Source organism: Necator americanus, chromosome III, assembly GCF_031761385.1.
Source record: "Necator americanus strain Aroian chromosome III, whole genome shotgun sequence".
Classification (NCBI taxonomy): domain Eukaryota; kingdom Metazoa; phylum Nematoda; class Chromadorea; order Rhabditida; family Ancylostomatidae; genus Necator; species Necator americanus.
This window is the reverse complement of record NC_087373.1, coordinates 10,010,674-10,035,152: the sequence shown is the minus strand read 5'-3', so window position 1 is coordinate 10,035,152 and position 24,479 is coordinate 10,010,674. Positions and strand designations below refer to the sequence as shown.

The following is a 24,479-nucleotide window of genomic DNA, read 5'->3' as shown; positions in this document are numbered from 1 at the left end:
CAAATATTCCGGGTATTCCGTTTTTGAATTATTTTTCTTCTTTGAATTCTTTCTCAGTGAGTTTACGACGTTGTCGTATGACTTGGAACATTTTATCACGAGAGCGATGTATCCAGCAATCCAGGAATCGTCAGGATTTTACAATGATCCGGGGTTCCTTGCACAAAATATGGATTCTTAAGGGTCAACTGACGTATTCAGTGGATTTGCGGCTTTGTAACTGAGGTGACTCACAAACCAGAGCCACGGTGATGCACCGGTGACTCACCGCTGATCTCTGGATTCCCTTCTTTCCATTTTCCTTTTCTCTTAAAGCCATAATTAGAGGGCTACTTTGCGAATCTGCCTGGTTCATTATGACTTTCCTTGCACGGATTCGTTTTTTTTTTCCGGAAGAAGTCCCAGAAAATGGACTAGGTTTTTATTTTAAAGAAAACAAATTGATGAATTTCTTCTGTAAAAGTAACCAGGAATTGTAGATGATCACGTGGACAAGATAATTTTTATTATCTATGAAAAAAAGAAGCTCTATTTTTTCTTATCGGGGCTTCGTGTTCATTTCTACAAAATGAAAGGCAAATGCTCAGAAAGAATCGATAAAAGCGTATAAATGACTACATATATGTAAGTGAATTCCGTTGTTGTTGTTGTTTTTGTTGTTGTTGTTGTTGTTGTTGTTGTTGTTGTTTGCATCCAGGATTAATTGATATAGGTGTGACTTCTGTTCCCCTTCACAATGCTGATCAGTGCATCCCTGTATGCGCCTTTTGCTTCTTCACGGATCACCTGAAACACATGTAGCCATAGGGCTCCAATCCTTGTGTATTTATTAATTCATTTAATAATTCCTACACTGGAATGCGTCAATTACAACCTTTGAGCCTGACCGCGGCAGATATTTTTTGTTTGGTTAAATATGTAATTTTTTTTACCATTTTTTTGACACCTCCTCTAGTTTTGGCTGCACTATTAGTCGACTCTAACGGAAAAATTCCGCTTCGGCGCATCGTGACTCCACATTTAATTTATTTCTAACCTTTTCTTTTTCTTCTATTTTTTAAAATTATATTTATTAAACAACTAATTAAATATAATTATAAAATGACCACTAAAATAAAAAACGGAATAATATAATTACTTTTTGAATTTTAATGGTCATTTGTAAGTTAATGCAAAAAATTATTAGTAATTTAGCACGTTCTTGTTTTGATTTAACTTAATTTTTTTATTCTTATTTAATTTATTGATTAACTTTGATGCGAGCTCTTGACAGGAATATGATCGATGAAGTGCTCGTTCAGAGGAGAACTGACATTTTAGTTTGGAGTTCTACTCGAGGAATTATAGAGTAAATGTATATTTCTTCCTGAAGAATACCCTAAGGTGTATTCAAATCTGTAAACGTGCTCTATCGATAATTGGATGGAATTGCAGCTCTGGAGAAGTCGAAGAGCGAAGTGAAATTTAAAAAAATTCCCCCAAGTAATTTAAAAAATAACTTTTAAACTGTGGAAATGGGATTAGGAGGAATTCATTTTAAGAAATTTCAAAAGAATTTCAAAAGCATTCGAATATGTTCGGTCACAGTGTTTCGTCAATCAAAGCGAGCACAAATCCAGGAATTCGCCGTGGAATTTCTCTTAGGATTTTTTTCTGTTGCTTACCTGTACAAGCGGTTTCCTGAACAACCTTTCGTATTCGACTTGTATAGCGGCCAAATCAATTTCAGCTCGAGACACGAGAACACGGATCAAATCCCTATCACGTGTACCAATTCCCTGAAACAAAAGATCTGAGGATTTCCCAGAGATGAATCCGGGCGAATTTAACGGCGGTGAACGTGCGCGCGGGGAATTTTCCCAGTGTGTGATTTTGGCGCGCTGGTCCGCTCATCATCATGTCCATCTGTTCCTTATCTACTTACTTCATCTGTGCTGATTGCGCAACGCCTCACCTGGATCCGCGCCGAGACAAAACATATGCAAACATGCGGAAATCGAGTAGGATCAGTGGGATACTGAGGTCTCTGTAGGTGACGTCATTAAGCACGGTCATTTCCCCCGAAAAATGACGAAGAATGAGGAAAAATCCGAGGGAAATTGTTTAGTTATTCAGTTTGGCAAGAGGGAAAAACTTTACCTACTCTGGCAGAATTTATAGGAACCTGAGATCTCGAGGTTAGGTGACGCTATTCACACTAGTCATTTCCCTCAAAAAATGAGGGAAATTACAAAGGAAATTACTTTGTTCGGGAGTAAAGGAAAATTTCACCTACTTTGGCAAAATTTATAGGAGTAAGAGGTCTCGAGGTGAGGTGGTGCTATTCACATTATTCATTTCCCTCAGAAAATGAGGAAATTGCTTAGTTCGGCAGTAAGGAGAAATTTTACCTAGTTTGGAAAAATTTTACCAAAACCTCCTGATTTAGTGCTGGATAAATTCCGGATGTAGTCCGTGTGACCTGCTCGCTATTCGAATTACCGCTCTTTTCAGGCAGAATGCCTTACTTTCTTTAATACTCCATTATTTCTTTCCCTGCTTTTTTTTGTTGACACTGATTTCTATTCTTTCTAGTTTTTTTTTCCCCGCAGTGCTCACGGATTTCTCGGATATCCAATCGTAGTACTTCTGGAATATATGTAGGCGCACGATCCCATGGTGAAGTTTCACTATGTAGAGCTAACGCAGTTCCTCTTTAGTTTGTGTGTGTGTTTTTTTTTTCTCGTTGGTGCGTGATCGTGTGGAAATTTCTGGAAGACTTACGGTATCCCCCCCCGTGCTAGTTTTCCACTATGTTTCTTGACCTTAATTGTTCAAACGTACCGTTGGAGCACCATTCGTTTTCAAACCACATACCATATACATTGTGACAGGATAATTAGCGCACCTGGACGGCCAAGACGATGACCAAGGCGACGTCTTCGTCACACAATCACAATAAGACGTTCAAAAATTCGTTCGATTCGTTCTCGATTCGCACTACTTTTACGGAACTTTTCTTTCTCAGAAGGAAAAAAGATTACGGTAGTGGAGAGAAATAAGTTTAAGGAGGAGTTATGTGGAGTTATGAGGGGACTTTTCTTCTTCGAAATAATATGATCGAAACTGCTCTGAGAATCACTTCGTTTTTCTTCTCTCCTATTATAATTAAATAATAAATTAACTAATTAGTAATATTAATTAAATTAAATAATAGTAAATTATAATTAAGTAATGCTATAATACCAATTATTAAACACAATAAAATATAATGCTAAATATCAAATAATATTAAATTATAGCTAAATAATGCTATAATGCTAGTAATAATAGTAAAATAGCAATGACTAAAGTGGTGTTAGCGAACTAAAATAAAGTTATAGTAGTAAAATATGTTGTAATAACCAAAAGGAAGAAATCCTTAGAAAATCCTCACGGATCTCGTTTTCCCCATCAGCATTTTGTCTCAAGAATTCATCACAAATGCATCTCATATATACTGCAACGGATCGTTCTAGAAGAACTGCCCCGAGGGCTTGTGTGCAGATCCTGGTGCCTATGCCCATGAAGCGTTATCACCACTCCGTCCCGTGACCCATGTTCGTGAACCACCACTTATCGCCGGCCGGCACTCAGCCATTTTTTATAGTTTCCCAGAAACGGAAAGTTTTTCTTGAACACAATTTTATTTCATCTCCAACCTTTTTTTTTGTTGATGTTTCATTTTTTTTAGAAGTGATTAATTCAGTTTGATCAGTGGAAATAAATTTAATTACTTGTTAAATTGATAAAGGTATTAATTTCAAAGGTTATTAGTATTAGAGTTATGTTGAGGAAAAATTAAGTATTACGGAAAATTTCAGGTGAAATTTATGTTAAATGCTAGAAAACTGTTTCCTTTCACTTAAAAATATTTTTCTATAGACGAAAAAAGATTTCAAGGTACATACATATGGTAGAAGTAAAATACAGTACGAGTGCTTGGATTTTTCAGAATTACTTAATGGCTTTGAAAAGAGATGAATTTAATGATTTCGAAGAATCCCCTAATACGGTACCAGATTGGTATTTGTTCGAATATCCTAGAAGATCGGCAAGGTCTATATTACAATAAGTTTGCGAGAAAATACGAAAACTTCAAAAATTCTAAACTGGAATGGGGCTCTTCGATAGAAACGAGTTGTTTAAGACAAGATCCTCGCAATTTATTCGAAACATCAGAGAAGAGGTTTTTCGTTCAATTTTTAATAATTCTTTGAAGTGGTCCTCATAGGAAGAGTCGCCTATAAAGATCGAAACGAAATTATTTTCTGAGAACGTGTTCAAAACAGTTATCATTATGAGTTCTTTGACAGGCTGCAAGTTGATTTCATGTTTAAAAAAAAGTTAGATATTTCCATAGTACCTTGATTTTCTCCAATCTTTTTCCTTGCTCATTATTTTTCCTCCATTTTTTTCACATTTTTCACAAGTTTTTTTTTAAGAAGTTTTGCAAGATGTTTTGTAAGAGTGGAAGTTTTTGTAAGATTTCTTGCAAAGAAATAAGAAATTTCATATTCTAGTTTATTGTAAAAATCTATCACTTTAAGTTATATAATTAAATAAGAGAATAATAACAATAAAAGTGAAGAATATTAATAATAAAAGTAGCAGTGATATAAATTCAGATTGAGCCCCCCGACTCAAAGTAGTCCCATATTATTGTCTGAACTTCAACAAGTTTTTTTTCTCTTTTATGGATTTTGCTACTCCAGAATTGTAATATATGCATTCTCAACTCATTTCTTAGCTTTCAGTTGATTTCTAGTCACACGACAAAGGAATTCTCCTCATTACAGTATACACGAGTCATATTTTTCTGCAGAACCGTGGATTATTTAAATTGAACGAGTTTTATCTTTCAAAATAACGTCCAGACTTTTGAAACGATGTCTTAGAATAGCCTTCACGTCTTTTTACTGACCATCCAGATTGCGACGGTTGACAAAATCACAAGTGGACTTAGCGGTTGATTGCTTGTGACTGCTGTCCGCCCACAACATAATCGTCTCAAGGCAACCCACTTGAACGTTCTCAGCTTTATATTGGTTTTATACGTTAGAAAAGAACAGTAGTTCAGTAGATTTTTCAAGTGGGTTTTTCTGTGTGACTAGACGGTTGCTGCTGACCAATTACCCATCTGCGATCGACGTCGTACGACACACAGCAACCCGCTCACTCGCTGAACGACAGCGACAAGGTCGCCGCGGCCTGCTGGCCGAGCGGGCTGGTTCGCTCGCTGACTGACTGGCCGGCCGTTCGATCCCGGCCGCCAGCGCGCGCCCACTGCCTCACTTTTTTCCTCGGCGAGCTGCGTGACAGACTATAATTACGTATTTCGAGGCGTCAGGAAATGCGAGGGTCAGCGGCAGGGATTCGCAATGTGGTGTGGAATAACTGACCGGGCAAAACAGTTGGGAATGGCTCGAAAAAATTTGCAAGGATCAATGAGTGGAAAAAAATTGTAAGGAAAGGCGCCTACCTTAGTGGCGTTATGAATCTGATGTGCGAAATATTTTGGCTTGCTTTGAGCGACCATCACGAGAGCCTGGAATGGAATTGATCAGTTATTTTCTATGGAATAATTTGAGAAATTCAACATTTCATGAATGATAAAAAAGGAAAAAGGAAAAGAACGAAAGGAAAAAAGTTGCAGGACATCCAAAATTCGGGGAAAAAAAGCTGTGGGATATTATTCTGCCCATCATGAATCCAAAGAATAAATTTTTTTCTTTTTATTTATCCTTTCCGAAAATTTCAATAGTGAAACTCTCTTGCATTAGAAAAATATTCCTCAGTATTGACGAAGCTCTCTCGATCAATTGATCGTAGTAAAAAAAAGTGGTTCCATTGTACCATTTTGCCGACGGGAACCAGGATTTGCAGGTTCCTGACTACTGTAGTACTTAGAAAACTTTCATTCGTTTGTTTGTTTGTTCATTTGAAAACACCCATCTATAAGTATGCCATAAAACAAAAACAAAACAGAGCAGAGCTCACTACATAGAATTTCGCAGAAGTTCAGCAAAGGCAGTATTTTTTAGTGGATTTTTTTCTAGATCTTCCATAAAAATCAGCTAACATTGTAGCATCACAGTTGACGAAATTATCTCGACTAAATGACTGTAACAAAAAAAGTGGTTTTATAGCACCATTTTGCCAATGAGATGTTAGATGCGCAGGCGTTTGGGGTACTGTGGTGTTCAAAAACTTTCGTAGACGCTTCACTAACACAATTTATATTAATTACCACTAATTAATTACTACAAGATTAATTTCACTATTTTTTAAAATTCAGCCTCTTAGAGACCTCTTAGAAATCTTCTCAGAAATCCTCTTAAGGCTGACCGCCTAGAAAAATACTTGTATACTAGTATCCGATTTTTTTTTATCGTTTCTTTTCAACCGTTGATGTTTCACCAGGAATATCCAATAGAATCGTGGCGTAATACGTTGACAAAGCTTTGCGTCAAACGTCAACATCCATGCGATATGTATAGGACAATTAGCCGTAATCATCTGTCACATATTTCCTACCAAAATGTAGCGACATCGACATGTCGCCGTACGTGGTGTGTTTTCCGTTTCGATGACGTCTGGGCAGCGCGTAGACGATGTCAGGATAACCTCCTACATCGACACCTTAAGTCCCCATCCATGTACGAATACCTGAGGGCCATACATCTTGGCCGCCTAGCCGGTAATCTGTTTGTGTTTACATCGCGCCGCGTGTCCTTCGCGTCACGTCCTCACCACCATCGAGTTTCTCGTTTTAATCCGTAGCTAAGCCGAAAATTGTATGCATGCATATGTTTTGCAGATTTCTTCTTGCGTCTCCTGTTTCCTACGTCGCGTCACGATGCGAAGATGAGCGAAAAAGAGGAGGCTGTTGAATGAGGGGGAAAAAATGTAACGGTGGGAACAGGTCTTCCCTAAGAAAGTTCCAAGAAACGCTACTATTTGTCCCTAGTTTTCCATTAGTTTCAGCTCACCTCCAAGCTGATCACACAGATCCTTGAACTCAGCTGAGAGCTCACCTGACCGAAGCTCAATGTTCTGGACCTTCTGAACGTCATCGTTAGCAAAATTTCACAAATTTTTAACGGAGGACCGCCAGAAGAACAGAGGATGATGTGAACGATGATAAGGTCCAAACGATGATCGACTTCATCCAAGTATTTTAAACAAGTGACAAGTTTAATTAGTTTAAGTAATGATATTTTAATAATACTTTTTAATAATATTAAAGGAAGCATATATTCTATATAGGAGCTAAAAAAAACAAAAAAGCTGGAAAAAGGGCAACTATAGGTGTTTTTTTTTCAGGAACCCACGAATGGATGACGTCAGAGCAAAGGCACTCTTGGATTAACGTCAGTTGACTAAGATTGAGAAAAAAAACTTTGCGATGGATCTCTAGAATACCATATTTCACGTTCATTGGTTCCTGAATGGAATCCTTGAAAACACAGGGATTTTATCACATCCGAGCGGTCAGAATAAAGAATTAGTAGAATTTGTGTGCATTTGCAGAATCCGATACTTTGAAGATTTTACATTTACCAATTCGTGGATATCACTATAATCCGTGATATCCACGAATTTTCATGCGAAGGTGCTAATCTTTTATCAAGACCCAATATTAAATGCTTTTCTTTCGCGTTTCAATGTTTCCTACATGGTCGTAATTGCGGAAATTATGTACTGTAGAAAAAAGAAGAAGAACAGAAAGAAAAAACGAACTGATGACGAACGTTCGTAGTCTGCATATTATGAGGAATTTTATTATCATTCTTCCGAATTAAAATAATCAGAAAAAAAACTCGAAGTCTAGATTGTGAATCATTTCATCCAAAGAAGTGATTTTCTTATCCACAAAGTGATTTTCTTATCGGGAACATCGTGAAAACTAAGGTTACGCTGCGAAAAACAAGAAAAGTTCCTGAATTGAATGCAAAGCTTTAAAATTTCATCGAGTTGAATCGAAAATTGAAAAAATTGAAGAAAATCTGAAAAGTAATTCTCACAAAAACAATTCCAGGGACGTCTAAGTTGCTATGGAGGGCATTTGCCGTTAGATCCTACCACACATTTGAAGGCAATGGTAAAAGACAAAAATATAACTTTATATTTTACCGAACTGATAGAAAATAAGCTAGGAATAAAAAATGTTAATAAATGTAAATAAATAGAATCAAAAATAAGAACTTAAAAACACATAAAAATGAATATATTGAAACAAATTAAAAAGTGAATCTCTTGAATTGAAGCACTCGTTCCTTTCGAAACACGTTCTACGACTGTACACTTAAATAATTCAAACACTAGCACCTCATTTTCCAGCAATCACTGACAAATGGGTGGATCTACCACGGGGACCATTTCTCGTACGATTTAGAGACCCAAAAAGAGCACATAACAGAATGTTTCCTTGAACATTACTGGACTTTTGATGTCTGGCTAAAAATTCGCCGTAACCGTGTTGCATTCCACTGTCGCGTGTCCGTATTAGGCACGCGACAGTGGAATGGTAAAAACGTGCAAAATCATGCTGGCAATGGTAAAAACGTGCAAAATCATGCTGAAATCACGTACGGTCACGAAAAAACATGACCGGAAATCATGTCACATCATGTAATTTGCACTTAATCACCTACGCAATATTGCACCATAAATCAAATAATTATAACTGGGCTTTGCTACCTTATTTTTGCTCACTTTCTTAGTCTTAGCAAGTTACAGTAATATTGATTAGAGTTCTTCTCATCTGGATTTTTCCTTACATCTTTTTGAAAGCGCAGTTTTCAAGCTCAAGGTAGGTAAATAAGTAAGTAATGAATTGTTACTCTTTTTGTATTGGAAGAAAGACATACGTGATTGGGAGGGGCAGAGTGCACGAAAGTTCCTGAAAAGTCTATCGACATCCCAAACTTATTGGCACGCAAAATCTCGTCCTCAACAATGACGAAAATGCAGTATATCGTCCCTGAGCAAAGTATGTAGCCAATTGTTGGTGGCTACGTTCCAGAGAGCTTCCCGAAATCTCCTGTATCAGGAGGCTCCCGGGGAAACACCGGGATCTATAGTCCTTAGATATCGTGAAGATGTCCGGATATCCCTCAGTTACACATATATATCTAAGAGTTAAGCTAAATCTATAGTCATTGTCGCTGAAATAGAACCACATTTTTAATGGTTACGCCGAGAAAAAAAAACATATTTTAAATCGTAACTGAAAATTTAACAATTCCCATTTCTTGGCCTTACAGCTACAAATAATTAGCCATGTAATAACAAATTGAATGGTACAACTTCCAAGAATCAGCTTTTTTTTTCAAGACGAGCTTGGATCACGTGGACAAAGAGCGAGAGGTAGCGGATCGATACTCACCAATAGCAGATCTCTTGTATTCCCACTGAAATCCTTCTCAATCGCTTTCTCAATAGGATACCCGGCAACGTTCTCGAACTCCGAGATCAAATAGCCGACATGATTTGAATTGGACGTTGCTAATACTTTGTACTGTAACGAAATTATTATTTATTTTATTATTTAATTTTATATTTTTCAATTTATTTCCTTCATTATTCTTCTTCATAATTGTCACAACCGAGAAAAAGTGAATTCCGGAAAATCTACAGAAAACAAAGAATCCTAATTAATCAATCTAATTCAAAGATAAGACTTTTAAAGAATCAATAAAAATTTTAAAATACACGATTTAATAAGTTCTAATCCAGTATTCAAAGCCTCCTTGAAAATGTTCCGTTCATTCAACAACATCCCTCCAAGATGAATATCTCAATGAATCTTTAGGACCGTCAAAAATCCACAGTTTCCCGCGCTGCGTCTCATTGTCTCGCGTGTCCGTGTAAAATGCACGTCGTCGGGGAATTTCTTTATCTCGTCACTTACAACTATATACAGTGATGACACCCGCTCTCTTTGTGTGAAGACGCAAAAATAAAAGAAACTATTAAAAAAAAGTGGCTTGCTGTCATCATAATTCTGTACGCAACGACCTACGCAATATTGCACCATAAATCAAAAGTTTTGATCGGACAGTATGATCAGGACCGAACGTGTTCAATCAGGTCAGCGTGATGCGATTTCGATTAGAGCTTTTTGCAGGGAATAGAGCACATGCACATCAAGCAGAGGGATATCGTGCGTTCCGGCAGATGCGTCGCGTCAGCCCGGTTGAACATGTTAGTGTGGATGTACTCATTTAAAGGCATCACCCCACTAATCTGTGGTGCTGCAGATTTCAGGTGGAGTATTCGTATAAGGGATGGGAGACTATGGAGAGGGGGTGATTCTGTCCACTTCTTTCTAATTGTCGTAAACAACGGCCCGGAAGATGCGGCGCGTGCACAAGGCTGGCGCACTCCAGTCGAACTCCCTGTAGAAAATAGTGCGCCAGAATGCCCGAAGCCGTATCTTCCGGGCCATTTTTTACGCCAACTAGCAAGAAATGAACGGAATCACTCTCCTCCCCATAATCTACTATGCCGTATACGAATACTCCACATGAAATCCGTACCACTTCAGATTCCTTCGTGGAATGATGCCTTTAAGACAGCAATTCTTATGATTCTCGTGGTATTATTACGGTATTCTCTCTTCATAGTTTGTGTCTTAGCTGACAAATTCCAGAAATTCTCTTCATTTCCATTCGTAAGGAGCAAAGAATTCACATAATTTTTCCAATTAAAAAAAATTGATAGCGATGAAGAATGATGGAGAATTAATTCAGAATGACTAAAAGCTCATCACATCGAGATTATCCAGGAAATAAGAAAAGAAAAATATGTCTCAGATAAGAGCATGTTGGAGGGAACAAAGTGTAAATAAAGCAAAGAAAAAAGTCTGCGTTGCGGCATACGCGTCGCGTCAGCCCAGGTGAACACGTGATGTACTTGTTTGAGTTATATGAGTTTGAAACCAGAAAGATTCCCATAAGGTATCATGTATCTTCAGGAATTATTTCTTATCAGAGTAACAACCAGAAATTCCCCCCCTGTTTGCGTTTGTCCGAAGCTCGAAATTGAAATGTAAATTGATTTTCCAATTTAGAAAATCGATAATTAGGAAGAATCACGAAGAAGTAATCCGAAAGTGTAAAAACTCACCGCATCGAGTTTGTCCATTTGTCCTCTCTTATCCGAACACCTTAAAATATTATGCGCCTCCTGAAAATACACATATTCTCCTTATTTGATTTTAAAGCAACAAAAACACAGACAAGGAGATTTGTGGGAAAAAGAAGTAGGAATTGGTAGGAAGAAATTCCCAGAATTGTCCTGTACAAAAATCCAGAGCTATCAAATCATAAAGAGTGACAATCAGAAGAGCGATTTCTGGCAGTTCGACAAGGACATGTGCCAATAATTTTTAGGCAATTAAGTTGTCAGCGGGGTAGGTTCTGGAGGAGCTCTTTCTGATCGACTCAGAGGTTGCACCGATCTTTGAGGCCGAAGGAAAAGCTTGATGTCATCAGATTAACAAAAACATAATGGTCATTGAAGGATATGAAACCTTTTTTTAAGAAATTTATAAGCACTTGTGTATCTGATCTCGGAAAAAAAATCCTAAAATCCTGGTGAAGAAAATAGCTAGTAGATGATCCGAGTTTACTTCTTTGGAAACAGCGAATCGAATCCTGTCGTTATCAAAATGAGGTTTTCATGAGAGTTGACAGTAATATCAAAGGAAGCAGACGATAGAGAACATCTAGATACGATCTAGATATTATTTATACTTTAAAAACGTGGAATTCTATGCATGAATCCTGGAAATTTTATTAAATGACCCATTTCTTTCGAAAAAGATGGATGTTTGCTAACTTTTTATTTGTTCGTAAGTGTTTATGTACTTTTTTAAATCTTTTCTTTATTTTTATTCTCTTTACTTTACCTTTACAAGATCTTCTTGAATTTTTTGAAGTTTAAAAAAGTTTAATATTTAATTATTTTATTATTGTTGTTTAACTAATTAATTATAATTATTCACATTTAGCATCTACGCACTTTTTAAAATCTTTTCTTTATTTTTACTTTCTTTTAATTTACATTTATAAGACCTTTAATTTTTTTTAAAATCCTCCCTTAATCTACTACACAAAGGATCGGCCTGTAAAAGGTTTTCCTCAGGTCGTAAAGGGATGCTCAGGATTTCTACGATTGTTCAAAAGCCGAAAGCTGATCTTCCACCACTACCTAATCTCAAAGATTTGATGTTGGGAAACTAACTAACTTTTTCTGGCTTTAAATACCCAGAAACGTAGAAATTGAGAAGTTGAATAGGTCCCAATACAGCCATTCTAAAAAATTTCTATTCAAACTTATTCTCTTTTTTTCCCAGAGTTACTTCGAAGACAACATTTACAGAGAAAATCCAAGAGAACTCTAAACTCATTGTTCTGTATTGTGACGTGAATTTAAAATTTAGTTCTGTTACATAAGAGGCGTCGAATATGTTCAACCGAGTGCGTGCGATTCAGCCCTGAATTAGGACAGCGAGAATTTAGAGAAGAGGAAATGCGTTGAAGGGAGAGGAGGAGCGTGAGTTACAGCGGATGCGTCGAGGTCACTTGGTTGAACAGATTCGGTGCCAGCTATAAAAATCCTGACTTGAACAGCAGCTAGTACGATCGAAAGGCATAACAGCAAAATCAATGCGGTCAAGTCCGCGTAACTAACCATGTCAGGAAAAAAAACGTTCTTTTGATGGTGAGAATAAAAATAAAAAATAATAGGTGAAAAATAATAAAATGAATAATATAGTATTTGACAATAAAAAAATATAAGAAATAATAATAGGATAATTATTATATTCTTACATATTTATATTTATAGATATTTTTTTTGAAAAAAAAACTGCATCGTTTAAGCCAATATAAAATCATTCTGTGGGAAATGTGTAGTGTAGCGGTTAGAGGTTCCGCTTCCTGCACGATCGATCGGAGGTTCGAATCCGCCCAAGTGCTCACCAAGCCTTTCATCCCTCCGGCGTCAAGAAATTGGTGCCAGAATTGTCTGGGAGGATAAAAACACTGACTTTACACATCGGCTAGCCACCGCAAGTCACTGTGTAGGCCAGTTACACATTCGTAAACCTCAAACGATTCTGAATTGAAGTGAACGTGGGGGCGCGGGTCTTAAGCGGATTGATTAACGCCAGAAACTTTATCCTACCATAGTTGTTGTAGATATAGATCATAGTAGTTCAAACGTCCTCATTTTTCCGCACTTCTGTTTATGTTTTCACTTAGTGTGGCTACAAGATTTTTAGACGGAACCATTGATTTGACCACGTTTCGCTTTTGATATCATCCATGTATCTAGCTTTAAAGAATCCAGTTAATATAAATGGAATCTTATGCTGTGGCTACTACAGGATGTGATTCCATGACTTGAGATTGAATTGTGAATCGAATAAGTCAAGCATCATCATAACATCGTCAAGCTATCGTAAGTGCCTTCAAGCTCAAAACCGCCTGGGATTCTGAACGGTATAAAAACATTAAGCATAGACTCCGACATGCTTTGAAAAATAAACTACGATTGGTGGACTTAAAGAACGTTAGAGCGGATCCCAGGACATGCTAAACGAGAGAGAGACAGCCAACGACTGATGGGCTGATGTGTTCGCTGAACGCTTGGAGCAGCTGAGAGCTGAGCTCAACTGGATACGGCTCAACGGCTTCGTCAACGTCACTCACGAAACTTGCGGTCATCTTTGATGACGATGACTACGAGAAAAAAAAACGATTGTAAAGGATTCTGCCACTATTGGTGACGACGATCAATGAGGCCGATCAATAAGCATTCAAGTGTCCAGTTGTAAGATAGCCATGATCGATAAAAGTGTACCGGTAGGCACGAACATGTAAGAAATTCCAACGAAACTCACCTGTACTGCTTTGTGATACTCGCCAATACTAGACTCATCCCGATTCCCCTGGATGAGAATCATCAGAAGACGTCGAAAATCACCGGACGTATCTGAGGAGACTGCATCTTCCAATGGTCGATCAAAGGTAGTGTAATAAGTGTTCCTAAAAAGAGAAACTTCTGCTACTTCGTCTTCTTCAGCGAAAAAAAAGAAAAGAAAAAAGGAGAAGAAAAAAGGAAGGTGAGCAGTTACCGTATTGCTTGAATTTCTTCATTTGTTCGGGATGCAAGAATTTCGATTAGGACACCTTCGTTAGTTCCCAAACCCTGGAACTCTTCGTATTTCTTATTTCGTATTTTTTACAATTTAATCGAAGAATTCTTACTTTTACTGCTCTGTGTAGATCCATAACGTCCCGTTTTGTTGGCGTTTGCATAAGTGCAACTAAATGGAAAAGAATTTCGCAAAATGTTTCAATTATTTCCCATAATTTTTCATCATTTCTATATTCCTATTAATTTTTCCGAATCAGTATAAGTATAGTTTAATTATCCAACAAATGGAAATGAATAACAAAGAAAATAAGAAAAAAAATGTGAGAAGAAAATATGACAATTTTTTGTAGATTTGAACTGTAGATGGAGGAAATAAGGGGAAATAATTGAGTAAATAGCAAATACAGATGGATACGGTAAGGAAAGGTCGAAAGCGGATTAATTAACGCCAGACACTTTATCGTTTTATTTTTTAAGGAAAGGTCTTTTATGAAATGTCCCTTTTCAAACCGAAAAACTCACTGATCACATCCTCAAGATCTCCAGAAAGTTCCCGTTTGAGCTCAGTTTCGAGATCTCTTCCGTAGCGGACTTTGTATGGGGTGCGTAGCTGGAATAATTCAATGAAATAACTGAACTTGGAATAGATACAATCAGTTTCTTTAAGAAATAAACTTCGTCAATATAATATCTGATTCCTGCGAATGAAAGAAGGAGAAATCTCCGAAGATTCTAATTATAGTTGGAAAGGAGTACCGAAAAAAATTAGGCCATAAGTGATATGAATAAATAATGAATAATAACAATAGTGATATGAATAGTGAATAATATATGACTATTACAAATGAAAAAAGTCGAAATCCCGAAGATTTCACTCACAGTTAAAAAGGAGTATCGAAGAATTTTCGCTGAAGCAGTAAGTTCAAAATTTTTTATCGCCATCAAAAATGTATGTTAACTTGTTCTGATATTTGACTTATTTGACTGTATTTAACACTGGTGCAAATAAATACATTAATAAACATTAAAAAAATGCATTTGAATAGTAAGGTGTAGGTGCTGATAGAAGTAAAGTGTTGAGGCAGATTCTGTTCAGAAAAGTACAGACAAAAAAGTGTCCTCCAAGTTCCGGATGAGAAAGAAAGGTGTTGTCTGAAATAAGAACACACACGATTGTATGTAGATATAGAAAATACTAAATAAATAGATATAGAAAACACTAAATAAATAGATAAATATTGACAATATCAAATAAATAGATGGATGTAGAGAGCATTAAAAAATTGCAATGGTTTGTAACAAAGGTGAATTTGGACTAAGGAATGAGTCCAGTGCATACATTAATTCGGAGGTTTGCGAAGAATTCGGAAATCCTCCAATACTATGTAGCATGATAGAAAAAATAGACCACTGGTCGAAAATTTCTGGAGATGCTGGGAGGAAAAGGACGTGTGATTTTTAGCAGCAACGATTCTGGTCATTTTAGAAGTTTTCATCTCTTCCTTGACATTATAGAATATTTTATCTACTGATGGTTTTTGAGGCAATTTTTGTGAGTTTATTGGGATTCGAACGAGTGGGCTGCTATTTTTCAGAGAATACTCTTTCTCTTGTTCTAGTAATAATATTCTCATAGCACAGAAAAAAATTGCAGAGCACTTTCTCCTCTTCTATTTTTCTTGCAAATTACATTTAAAGAAGCTCAACTAGTTAGGAACTTTATGTGAATGTTGCCTTTGAAGAACTTCTACCAAACTTCTCAAATAAACTAGCCGCGAATTTTTAAAAAGATGAAATAGTCAAAATCAACTCTATCTTAAAAATAATATGTGAGCTCAAAAGCGAGTCTGAACGCTCGTAATCAGCTTTGAACACTTCGTAGTCAGCTTTGAACAGAAGAAGAGAGAAAATTATTACTACAACGCTTCATTCATGTATTCATTCATTCATGTATTCATTCATTCATTCATTCCTATTCATTCACTCCTACCAAAGAGAAACCGTTTACCATTTGACGTTGAGCATTGTTGCATCGAACAAGAATATCGATCACACGTTGTTTGTCCGTTCCATATCCACGCATCGCCCGATCCAATGACTCAGCCGCTCGTTGTTCATCGAACGACGCCGACGGATGGATTGTCGCCTGCATCTGAAAACAGCAGCAGTATCATTTGGTAATTAGTTAACAAAGTATCTGCAGTCAGTAGTCATCAGGAATTGAGTGACGAGGAGAATTTTTGCTAAAAAGAAAAAGAAAGGGAAATTTCTATAAATAGCAGTTGAAAGAAGTTGTGATGAGAACCGTTTCAAATAGTTTTAAACTTAAAACTTTAGAGAATTTAAAAATATTTTTCAGAGTCTGGAATTCCGCTCTACCATCGTCTAAGATATAGTTTGCGTCAAATATGTTCAACCGAGTGACCGCGACGCATGTGCTGCTGCGCACGGTCATCTTCTGCTAGCATACACTGACTCTTTCTTCCGCCGTACGCTAATTGAAGGCACATCGCGTTCTGCGTTCAATCGGTCAAACATTTACAGCGGCTATAGAAAATATAAATAATTTATGCAAATTCAAGATGGAAACGTTAAAAAAAAACTAGCGTTAGAGCAAGGTTTAGTCAACTGTTTCGCTAGTAGCGCAGCAACAAAAAATGTCCAAAGTGGAACTATTAATGGTGTGTAAGTGGTAAGGCTTAGAAAGAGTTTTTTTTTTAAAATGATTTTCGTAGATAGAGAGGATAAAACATTTTTGCAGAGGTAATACCGAGTGCACTCGCTAGCGCTATTTCTACACGAAGATAGCAGAATAGAGTGCTTGTGAATTAAAAATCGCAAATATCAGAGTTTTTTGTGATAAAGAAGAAAGGTGAAAATGTAAAAAAAGTAAGGAAAAAAAAGCAAGTGAAAAAAGAAGATAAATAATAATAAATTGAATAAAGGACAACGAAATTGTAATTAACATAGTACTATTGCTATAAGTAACGAATCAAATTCAGTCCAATTACAAAATAAACTCAGAAAGTTCTATATACATATAAATATGGATAAAAATCAATAAAAAATAAAAAAGAGATCCTTCAAAAATGAGTCGCTTATACTACGCTCTGATACCAAGGAAAAGTGAAGTTCTATCAACTTGGAGTATTTTAAATATTATTAATCATAAAAATATAAATATATTACAAATATTAATAATATAGCATTCAATGAGGAACGGAGAACTCGATTCCCAAAGTGAATGGTTTGCTTTGCTAACCATTACAGCATACAAGCAGAACAGGAACGTTTCTAGGCCGCGCTCCGCTGGTTTTTAATATATTGACAAGCGCACGCTATTAATTTTTAATTTTTCTGCGATTCATGTGAGCAGAGCGTTATTTTTACTGCTCTCTCGCTTTTCGATCGTCTGTGAGCCGTTCGGGGTTCCCAATGGCTTCATTTTTTTTTTAAACAGCTCTTTCTTCCTTTGTTTCTGTAGTGAGTCTAGCAATTGACATTTGTGTTAGGAGGGCAACATTCACGTGACTAACGCACTAACACGTCATTAACAGAAATACATTTTCCATTTTTATTCCTTTTTTTTGAAATCTTTGGTCATTTTTATAGGGAGAATATCTTTTTTTGGGTGTAATATAACGCATGTACGTAATTACGTATTATCTCATAGTTCTACGTCTATCTATGGGTCTTAATGTCCCCAATGCATTAGAGTTTCTTGGAAACTTCTGAAGTTGGATTCTTTGAATTGGGAATTATTGTCCGAAGCTAGTTCTTAGGAACTACAGCAAAAAAAAAACAATTCCTAAAAATTCCTGAACAATCCTGATTTTAGGTTACCCGACGAAGCAACCGTTTACACGCATAGGACTGGTGTAATAAAAGCGCACAAGGTGGATTGGTGGATAAATCACCCGACGAAGCAATTCTTTACGCCCGTGTGAGCGTTGAATACCACTTTAGCGTTCTCACTCCAGTACTCCCATAGTTGTTAAGAGATGGGTTGTTGGATAAAATGAGGCATTATTTCACAGGATAAAAATTTCAGCAAATGCAACCTTTAAACTCATTCACTGGTTCAAATCCAGAAAAGTCGACGTAGATACATTAAAGGCATCACCCCACGAATCTGAGGTGGTGCAGATTTCAGGTGGAGTATTCGTATACAGGATTGGAGACTACGGAGAGAGGGGTGATTCCGTCCATTTCCTCCTAATTGCCGTAAAAAACAGCCCGGAAGATACGGGTTCATTCGTTTTGGCGCACTATTTTCTACAAGAGGTTCGATTGGAGCGCGCCAGTCTTGTGCGGCGCCGCATCTTCCGGGCCGTTTTTTTACGGCAATTAGCAAGAAATGGACGGAATCACCTCCTTCTCCGTAGTCTCCCATCCCGTATACGAATACTCCACCTGAAATCTGCACCACCTCAGATTCGTGGGGTGATGCCTTTAAATCGGATGCCACATCCTAAGGAGAGTTGGTGCAGGACAAGGTTTGCATCATGATTTTCATACTGTATCGTTCAATTTAAGATGCGCGGCAAAACCTGTTTCTGGAAGATAAGCACCTTTTCAAATTGTCATAGGTTCATTTTGATTTTAGATTGCACCATAATTTGGTATTTCGAACCCTTAAAGGCATCACCCCACGAATCTGAGGTGTTGCAGATTTCCGGTGGAGTATTCGCATACGGGATGGGAGACTATGGAGAGGGGGGTGGTTCCGTCTATTTCTTCCTAATTGAAGGAAAAAACGGCCCGGCAGATGCGGCTTCAGGCGTTTTGGCGCACTATTTTCTACAAGGGGTTTGATTGGAGCGCGTCAGCCTTGTGCGGCACCGCATCTTCCCGGCCGTTTTTTACGGCAATTAGGAAGAAATGGACGGAATCACCTACCTCTCCGTAGTCTCCCATCCCGTATACGAATACTCCACCTGAAATCTGCACCACCTCAGATTCGTGGGGTGATGCCTTTAATCAGGGAATTTGCCGAACTTTGATACTTCTTACTACTTATTTGCAAAAAAAAATCCAAACAATTTTCTCGTGTTTTTTCTCCGTGAATTTTATCAGATACAACAACAGTTCTACATTTCAATTCGCTCATTTACCTAACGGTATACAGGTGATTTCTTGAGAATAATTACTAATTAATGTTCTGTAGATGGCGTGCACTGTCAATGTCCATTTGTTAAATAAAAACTGTATATGCCACACAAATTCATCTTGGAATGAATTCAACCAAACAGTCGCGACGCGTCTGCCGCAACGCATGCCTTTCTGCTCGGTGCGCTCTACAGCCTCTCCCAAATCGAGTACGCATCGCTCGATTGGAAAAAGGCACTACAGATTCCATTGTGGGATATTGGAAGTCTAGGTTAACTTTTTTCTTCGAAAAAAAAACTGCATTCTTCAAACAATTATAAAATCATTCTGTAGGAAAGGTGTAGTGTAGCGGGTAGAGGTTCCGCTGCCAATGCACGATCGATCGGAAGTTCGAATCCGCGCTAGTGCTCACCAAGCCTTTCATCCCTCCGGGGTCGATAAATTGGTACCAGACTTGTCCGGGAGGATAAAAGCACTGACTTGGCAACATCGGCTGGTCACCGCAAGTCATTGTACAGGCCACGTTCGTAAACCTCAAACGATTTTGAATTGAAGTGAACGTGACGGCGCTGGTCCCAAGCGGATTGATTAACGCACTTTATCCTTTATCCTTTATCTGTAGGAGAATGATTAAACACAACTATCACTTCATGTAATTATATAATAAGTTGTATCTCTATATTTAAAATCATTCGCTTTTACCTAGTAATAAAATATTATCGTTTTTATAATTCGCTACCTCTGCTAAAATGTGATTGAACTAGTTTTTTAGTTGAAGGCATCATCCCACAAATCTGGGGTGATGCGGGTTTCAGGTGGGTTATGCCTATTTCTTCCTGCCTATTTCTTCCTGACTGCTGTAGAAAACGGCCCGGAAGATGCGGCGTATGCACAAGGCTGGAGCGCTCCACTCGAACTTATTGTAGAAAGTAGTGCGCCGGAACGCTCGAAGTCGTATCTTCCGGGCCGTTTTTTTACGGCAGTTAGGAAGAAATGGACGGAATCACCCTTCTCCCCATAATCTACGACTGCGTATAGGCGTCTATCTGAAACCTATCTGAAACCCGCACCACCCCCACAGCGTTTAAATTGAAAAATGAGAAGGCATTTCTTGGCATACGCAGAAAATCAAGGAACCTGGACCAGTTTCAGGATCCTGATAAAAACCTGAGGTTATCGAAACGTCAGGCCATGAATAAAAATGCAATAGAAAATCGTTTACAAGAAAAGAAAATAAAGCATGGATGCTAGAGGTTCATAATGCCCTGAGGTTTGAAGAAGAGAAGAGTTGAAGGTTGTTGGACAAGTCTTGCCAGACCACGGCTCATTGCGATTGCAACCAACGAAGTTCCCACAGCGAGTCCGCAGTCGCTTACGTAATTACACCACAGGTCAGCTTGTTTGGACCCAACTGAGGTCTGAGTTGAGAAAGTTCGGACGAGAATCAATAGAAATGATCGAAAGGTAGTTCATTTCAATGACAACGAAAATTTGCAACCTTCTCCCGCATAACAAGAGCCGTAAATCATAAATATCCTCATAAAACATCAATGATCACGACTAGTTTTCATGTGCACACGCGTGGACCGAGAAAAACGATGAATAGTTTGGTAGCAAAGTGGCGATCGTTACAGTTTTAACATTCTATCAAGGATTCTGCTATGGAATTTAAATAAGGAAAATGAAACGAGAGAAGAAACGGAAAATCGAGTAAATCGATGGGATTTAAAAAAAAAAACACACACACAGAAGTGTTGGAGCTTGGGGTGCAACGTGTTCTTCAGACGTTCCCGAACGTCCAAAAATCATAAAACAAGGTGAACAATAATAGTAAACAAATTAAAGTTCATCAAATAAGGCTCTAGAACAAAGCAGTAGCCAGGATTTGTCATCCGTAAAGAAATCGGACGCGTTTTTTTCCGCGTAGCAACCGCGAATGAATAGCAATTGCTATTGCTTACGTAATAGCGCCGAATATGTTCCACCAATAGAGTACCATATGCCTCCATTCAGGGCAAAGCAGGGTAGAAAATTGCGTGTTAATCGGGCAAAGATTCGGAGTTGCGGCGGACGCGTTGCGGTCGCGTGGGTGAACACATTCGTCGCCGACTATAAACGCAATTCGTTTGGATAATTCGAATCGAAATTGAGAATTTGAAATTAGATAGGAAAAACTCCAAATCTGTTCAAAGTGGATGTAGAAACATTTAAAAAAACCGTACATATTTTACATATTTCCAACCATTTATAAAAATGATGCGATGAGTGAGTGTAGACTCAAACAAGAATGGTACAATTTTTCGCTTTCTGCTTAGATTAATCCGAATCTTAAGAGCTAATCCCAGTGGAACAGTTTCCCCCGTTCTTGCTTTTCTCATGTCTTTTAACAGACGGAACCGAATGAAAAACAACAACACTATAGAAAGTCCGCAATTGCGAAGCCAAGGAGGACACTGTGTTACGGTAGTGTATGGGAAAAAACTGTCATCTCTTAACAACAACTGCTTTCTTCTGACTGTGAACAGTAAACACAGTAAATCAATTTTTTTCGGAAAAGAGATAGGAGCAAAGATGATCCTGTACCACTTCCTGTTCCATGCGGGAACAGCACTATATATCAATGAATGTATAACGAAGCGAAGCGTTTCCTTACTAAAGTTTTTCCAAGGAAATGTGCACTTATAGACTGTAATATTAACATCCGGAACAGTTCAGCGTGGAAAAAGCGGAATTTACTGACAATTATTTCTAATTGAATACGTTCCACTTGAATCTGTACAGCCATTTCTGGAAAAACGAAACGGTTTCATGAAAATTAAAATGAATACGGAAGAAAAAGGTGGCGCCATAGAGCATGGAAAACGACATTGATCGTCTAATCGACTTTTCTCTAATGTCTAATGTGAAATGCTGGCTTTTAAGCACACATAAGAAGATACGGTAATTCTATTAGTGAGAATATTTAAAGGAAAAAGGAACTAATTGGACAAAAGCTTCTAATCAATCGATATCGAGTTCGGTAGAAATAAGGAACAATGCGAGAGAGAGAGAGAAGAAAAGAAAAGAAGACATGCATTAGGAAAGGAAAAGTGTGGTTTTTCCCTGGAAAAACTGACAGCTTTAAAGTGCTTTCGATGATTCATCGAATGTGTCATTTCTATTTACCCATGTCACTGTAACCTTGGATAGTTTCTTTTCTTCGGAAAAGATGTTACCTCTGGTTCTCGAGAGACGTGAGGAACCCGAAGTTCTTCTGTGTTACAAAGCGATTTCTTTTGTTTATACGGCTAATTATTGTCATTGAGCGTTTCAGCGAACGTAATGCTTAATGACAATAGTTTTCTGATCCCAAAACTTTTTTCTTTTTAGGATTAGAATATCCGTAATGTAAATGTAATGTTGAGAATCTCTCTGGAGAAAATGTAAATATAAAATGAAAATATATAAATTAAAGCAAGCAAGTAGAAAGTATATAAATTATATAAATATATGTATATACAAAAATATTGAATAGATATATAAATTATAAACTGATTCCTTCTTGTACAGCCAAAGATGCCGACACTTATGTGTGACCAGGCGACCGCAACGCGACCCAGACACGCCGGTCGCAGCCACGCCGTCTCCAACCCGAAAATCTGACCCGAACCATCTTTACATGTATAGTTTTTTTGTATTTCATAGTATTTCTCTACTCCAGCGCCAGCAAAAACCTTTACGCGTGCGTAAGTCGCGATTATCGATTGAATGCAGCTAAGAGTAGTCAGAAGTGTCTCCCTGTGTCAAATCGATACAGGGACTAACGGTCCGCACATGGACAGATTGTTGTTCGTTATCCTGCGGTTTTTTTTAAATAATCCAAAGTCATATTTTCTTTTTTTTTAAAGAGTTCGGATAATCCCTCAAGAAAAGACTAGCATCGTCAATATTTCCTAGTGAAATTTTAAAAAAAACCAGGAAAGTCTCTAGATTTTTCCGGCGGTTATTCATTGGTTTATAGAGCGTCATTAAGCGATCTACTACCCTATTAGCCAAGCTACTTTGACCGAGAGAAATAGAAACGTATCGATCTGCCACACTATCCTAATCGACTTTTGTGAGAACACCTAAAAAAAGTAAAAATTAAAATATAGAAAGTCCTATTTAGAAGAAAAAGAAATGAAATAAATATATACTTACAGATGATAGTGAAGATGAATAAAGTGTAAAAAAGAAAAATTTCTATTCCAATCTATTTATAACTATTTCAATCCATTTACAATTCCGTAGAGCATGGGCGTACTGTAACCTCGGGAAATAAAAAATGCAGAAAAAATGTGAGATTTCCTGCCACCTCAAGTCTGAATAAAAAAGCACACAAATGAGGTAAAAAGAAATATACCTTGCTACCACATGACATGATGTCCAATCTTTATTAATTTTATTTTATTTTCATTTTTTTAAACTTTAAAATCGAAAGAATTAAAAAAAATTGAGAGGACAGAAATTTAAAAACAAATGATTTTTATCCTTAATTAAAGCTAACTTCTTCTGGAAGTTTTCGACATAAAAATAGTAACAAAATATAAAAATAAAATAAATAATAAAATAGATAAAATAAATAGATAAATAAAATAAATAAATAATAGTAAATATAAACAATAAATAGAAATAAAATAAAAATGCAGAGGGATTTGAGACGAAAGGATTGTATATGAACGAAAAAATATAACAGATAGGTGTGATATAAATAATTAGATAAATTGAGAATAAAAGAGTATTTTCACTCTAAAACTGCATAATTTAGGAGCGATAAGGAGTATTTTTCAAATTTTTTTTTCAAATTTTTGAATTAGTTACAATTAAAAGTAATAATTTAGGAGTAATAAGTCATTCGATTTGGAAGACGTTGGACTTGGATTTGGAACACAGCGGCGGTTCACATGAGGAAACATATAAATAATAAACAAATAATTAATAAATAAATAACATAAATCAAATTCGTCATGCCGAAGTTTCACGAAGAGAGGACTTGAAGATTGTGAGGACGGAGCGGCCGTCGCAGAAGACGTCATGCATAGGAAAAAAAAAACAAGTGCATCACAATGAATCAATCTTTAACAGCGAAGAGTGTGAATGTAAGAATCGAAAAATCGTTCGAATATATTCGCATCATTCAACGAATGTGTTCGTAAAAGAGC

The 24,479-nt window shown here is 37.1% G+C and overlaps 1 protein-coding gene across 2 annotated transcripts in view; it reads right to left on the bottom strand.

The window, feature by feature from the left end:
* Positions 1 to 699: 699 nt before the first annotated feature.
* The window catches only part of RB195_009136 (uncharacterized protein), a gene marked incomplete at both ends in the record, with an annotated part of 34,118 nt that continues 10,338 nt past the window's right edge, over positions 700 to 24,479 (bottom strand). For both annotated transcript variants that reach the window (XM_064195983.1, XM_064195984.1), the window contains 10 exons: positions 700 to 786; positions 1,665 to 1,778; positions 5,501 to 5,566; positions 9,410 to 9,541; positions 11,152 to 11,211; positions 13,934 to 14,078; positions 14,168 to 14,241; positions 14,301 to 14,359; positions 14,713 to 14,800; positions 16,199 to 16,342. In XM_064195983.1, coding sequence (XP_064047128.1) covers positions 700 to 786; positions 1,665 to 1,778; positions 5,501 to 5,566; positions 9,410 to 9,541; positions 11,152 to 11,211; positions 13,934 to 14,078; positions 14,168 to 14,241; positions 14,301 to 14,359; positions 14,713 to 14,800; positions 16,199 to 16,342 — 969 coding nt within the window. The remainder of the gene's footprint in view (positions 787 to 1,664; positions 1,779 to 5,500; positions 5,567 to 9,409; positions 9,542 to 11,151; positions 11,212 to 13,933; positions 14,079 to 14,167; positions 14,242 to 14,300; positions 14,360 to 14,712; positions 14,801 to 16,198; positions 16,343 to 24,479) is intronic.